Source organism: Hyaena hyaena, unplaced genomic scaffold, assembly GCF_003009895.1.
Source record: "Hyaena hyaena isolate Hyena2069 unplaced genomic scaffold, ASM300989v1 scaffold_140, whole genome shotgun sequence".
Classification (NCBI taxonomy): Eukaryota; Metazoa; Chordata; class Mammalia; order Carnivora; family Hyaenidae; genus Hyaena; species Hyaena hyaena.
Window position 1 is genome coordinate 1,422,388 of NW_024080772.1, and position 4,663 is coordinate 1,427,050.

At 33.3% G+C, this 4,663-nt stretch overlaps 1 protein-coding gene across 2 annotated transcripts in view; it reads left to right on the top strand.

Annotated features, from left to right (window-relative positions):
• The window catches only part of PPP1CB (protein phosphatase 1 catalytic subunit beta), a 46,531-nt gene extending 42,665 nt beyond the window's left edge, over nucleotides 1-3,866 (top strand). For both annotated transcript variants that reach the window (XM_039238422.1, XM_039238423.1), the window contains one exon: nucleotides 2,027-3,866. In XM_039238422.1, the coding sequence (XP_039094353.1) occupies nucleotides 2,027-2,131 (105 nt within the window). In that variant the 3' untranslated portion in view covers nucleotides 2,132-3,866. The remainder of the gene's footprint in view (nucleotides 1-2,026) is intronic.
• The last annotated feature ends 797 nt before the right edge of the window (nucleotides 3,867-4,663 follow it).

Genomic DNA, 4,663 nt, shown 5'->3' on the forward strand with positions numbered 1-4,663 from the left:
ATGAAGGAGGACACTTGTGGGGATGAGGACTGAGTGTTATGTGGAAACTAATTTGACAATAAACTATTTGTTAAAAAAAAAAATCAGCCAATAACAAGTATTAGTGAGGATGCGGAGAAGTTGGACACTTCAGTAGTGTTGGGGGGGTTGGAAAATGGTACAGCCTCTTGTGGAAACAGTGTGGCATCTCCCCAAAAAGTGAAACAGAGTTTCTCTGTGGCCCAGCAACTCCACTCATAAGTATCCCAAAAAGAACTGAAGGCAGGTACTCAAATATAGGTATATGCATTTCCATAGGAGCATTCTTTATAATTGTCAAAAAATGGAAAACAACCCAGATGTTCATCAAGAAAAGAATGAAAACAAAATGGATTATCCATAAAATGGTGTATTGTTTGACAGTTAAAAGTAATGAAGTACTGATACATGCTACAGCATGAATGAACCTCAAAAACATGATTTCAGTGAAAAGAGCCAGTCACAGAAGACCACATATTATATGATTTCATTTATGTGAAATAGCCAGAAAAGACAAACCAATAGAGAAGGATTAATTTTTCCTTGGAGTTGAAGGAAGTTGAAGTTCAGAGTAATACAGAATGGAAATGGGGAATGATTGCTTATGGGAGCAAGATTTCTTTTTGGAGCGAAAAAACTCTAAAATTAGATTACAGCAGAGGTTGTACAACTGTAAATATTTTTAAAATCATCAACATGTACATTGAAAGCAGTTGGACTTTGATATGTAAAATATATAAATAATGCTTTTTTAAAAGATCTACACATAAAAATTAAGATTAAAGAGTTTGTGACTAACTTCTCTAAATAGTGGCAGAATTATTATTATTTTACTGTTTCAGGTTTTTATTTAAATTCTAGTTAACATACAGTATATTAGTGGTTTCAGGAGTAGAATTTAGTGAACCGTTATTTAGATATAACACCCAGTGCTCGTACAAGTGTCCTCCTTAATACTCATTAGCCATTGAACTCACCCCCCTGCCCACCTCCTCTCCAGAAACCCTCCAGCAAACTCAGTCTGTTCTCTATAGTTAAGAGTCTGTTTTTTGGTTTGTCTCTATTTTTTCTTTCCCCTGTGTTTATGTTTTGTTTTTTAAATTCCACACGAGTGAAATCACAAGGTATTTGTCTTTCTCGACTTATTTTGCTTAACATAATACACTGTAGCTCCATCCACATCATTACAAATGGCAAGATTTCATTCTTTGGATTGGCTGAGTCATATTCATTGTATGTTTATACCACATGTTCTTTATAAGTTCATCAATCAGTGGACATTTGGGCTCTTTCCATGAATTGGGCTCTTTCCATGAATTGGCTACTGTTGATAGTGCTACTGTAAACATTGGGATGCATATGTACTCTATTTGTTCCTTTGAGTAAATACCTAGTAGTGCAATTGCTGGATCATAGGACAGTTCTATTTTTAACTTGTGGGGGACCCTTCATACTGTTTTCCAGAGTGACTGCACCACTTTGCATTCCCACCCACAGTGTAAGAGGGATCCCCTTTCTCCACATTCTTGCCAACACCTGTTGTTTCTTGTGTTGTTAAATTTAGCCATTCTGACAGGTGTGAGGGTGGTATCTCATCATAGTTGTGATTGTATTTCCCCGATGAGTGACATGAGTATATTTTCATGTGTCTGTTAGCCAACATTGGTGTTTTGACTCATAAACTAAGTGTTTTTTCTTTACCACAGAGATACATTAGTTAAAAAAATGTATTTGTTACTTAAATCTAAGGATTGGGTAGTTGGTAGGACTTGTGTGTTTGAGGTTTTGAATTATCAGTGGCTTGACAGATGATAGGAATATTCACTATTCAGTCATCTGCACATTCGAAATGTGAGAACTGTCAATGGAACTTTTCTGTTTTCTATACTTCTGTTGAGCCTTTAAAATTTATTTCATATTTTGAAAAGCCTACTATTTATAACAATAATTTTCTTAAACTTTATTGCACTTGAAAGAATAACACTGTTAATAAATTATTTATTTTAAGATATTGAAACCATCTGAAAAGAAAGCTAAGTACCAGTATGGTGGACTGAATTCAGGACGTCCTGTCACTCCACCTCGAACAGCTAATCCACCGAAGAAAAGGTGAAGAAAGGAACTCTGTAAAGAAACCATCAGATTTGTTAAGGACATACTTCATAATATATAAGTGTGCACTGTAAAACCATCCAGCCATTTGACACCCTTTATGATGTCACACCTTTAACTTAAGGAGACGGGTAAAGGATCTTAAATTTTTTTCTAATAGAAAGATGTGCTACACTGTATTGTAATAAGTATACTCTGTTATAATATTCAGCAAAGTTAAATTCAAATTCAAAATTACCCATTAAAATTACATCTTCACGTATCACAGTTTTTAAAGTTGAAAAGCATCCCAGTTAAACTAGATGTGATAGTTACACCAGATGAAAGCATGATGATCCATCTGTGTAATGTGGTTTTAGTGTTGCTTGGTCGTTTAATTATTTTGGGCTTGTTTTGTTTGTTTTGTTTTGTTTTTGCTAGAATAACAGCAAATAATAAAATTTTTTTTCCCCTGAACATTTTTACAAGTGAAATGTGGGAAGAGCTTTAAAGACATTCACCAACTATTAGTTTCCCTTGCTTATTTACTTATGTACCTGTTTAACCTTACTAAGAAAACTTAGGCCTCATTACAGTAAAAATGAATTTCAGAGATTGATATTTTTCAAAAAATAGGCCAACTATCCAATCCAGTGAATGAATCAAACAGTTTGACTGGGCAGACTTCACAGCTGATAGTGAATATTTTGCTTTATACAGAAATTGCCACTGATCTGGATTTGTGCACTCTAATTTTTAACTTATTGATGCTCTATTGTGCAGTAGCATTTCATTTAACTTTAAGATAAGGCTCATATAGTATTACCCAACTAGTTGGTAATGTGATTATGTGGTACCTTGGCTTTAGGTTTTAATTCGCACGAAACACCTTTTGGCATGCTTAACTTTCTGATAACACCCTCACCTGCATTGGTTTTGTTTTTTTGGGTTTTTTGTTGTTGTTGTTGTTGTTGTTGTTGCTATTCGTTTTTAGATCCACAGAACATGAGAATCCTTTTTTGACAAGCCTTGGAAAGCTGACACTATCTCTTTTATCCTCCCTCTGTACGAAGGATGTATTTAAATGAATGCTGGTCAGTGGGACATTTTGTCAACGATGGTTATTGGGTGCTTAACTGTCTAATATTGCCATGTGAATGTTGTATACGATTGTAAGGCTTATGTCACTAAAGATTTTTATTCTGATTTTTCATGATCAAAGTTCATACGATATTGTATAGACCTGCTTTGTAGTGAGCTATAGTAGCAATAATTTCTGTACATGATCAAGGGTTTATTGCAGCATTTTTTTCCTGTTCTCTTTTTTTAAAGGGTTAGTATTAACAAGGAGTAGAAAAGTCAACATAAGGATTTTAGAAGGAGAACTTACAGGACACAGATTTGAGATTCTTTGGATGCGACCCTTTTGGATGTGATTCTAAAAGCTTTTATTGAGTATTGTCAAATTTGTAAGCTTCATAGGGATGGACATCATATTAATAATGCCCTTCTTCTATATGTGCTACCATTGATGTGAAATTCTTGACCTTAATATTGTCTTTGAAAACGTTAAATTGAGAATTCTGTTAACTTACATTTTATGAATTGGCGTATTGTATTACTGCAAGAGATTTGATTTTCAGCACAGTGCAAAGTTCTTTCAAATGCATATGTCTTTTTTTCTAATTCCATTTTGTTTTAAAGCACATTTTAAATGTAGTTTTCTCATTTAGTAAAAGTTGTCTAATTGATATGAAGCCTGACTGGTCATTTTATTTCCTTTTTTCCTCTTCGCAATGAGACATTTAACACATTCTATTCAAACAGATTTCAATATCTTTCCCATATATTGAGTTGATTTTCTGAAAATGTACTTGTATTGCATGTGTTACATTAGGTTAGGTCACATAGGCTTTTATGTAATGTGATTTGAATGTCATCCTAATTGAAGTATAAGGTGAACAGTTTCTAATACAATTTTAAATAGTGAAGCAAGTCTAGAAAAATAAACCTTTGGCAGGAGATGAGGCAGTCTTATCAGTATTAGTCAAACACATTAATTTGAATTTGACTTACTGCATTTTTAAAATAATAATTCATCCTGTTTGGTATTGAATATGAAAAATAGTAAATTAAGCAAAGTAATATTGGTCACTATATTAAAGAATGGAAATGTATCATGTTTAAAAATTATTTAAGTGGTGGGGTGCCTGACTGGCTCAGTCAGAGGAACATATGACTCTTGATCTTAGGGTTGTGCATTCAAGCCCCACATTGAGTGTAGAGATTACTCAATAAATTTAAAAAATTATTTGAGGAGTCTTCAAACTACGTTAAACGTTTCTGTCATATGTGTTACAAAGATTACTTGGTAACAGTGCCACTTCAAATAAATAAAACTTCATTTCTTAAGAGAAAAATTATTCTGATTCTAGTGTCACTGATTTCTATCATTCTTCCTCTCTAATTTTTAATGATTTCCATATTCAAATTTATCTTTAACCTGAAAGTCATGACATTTAAAATCATACATGCTAATGTGATGGATCACATG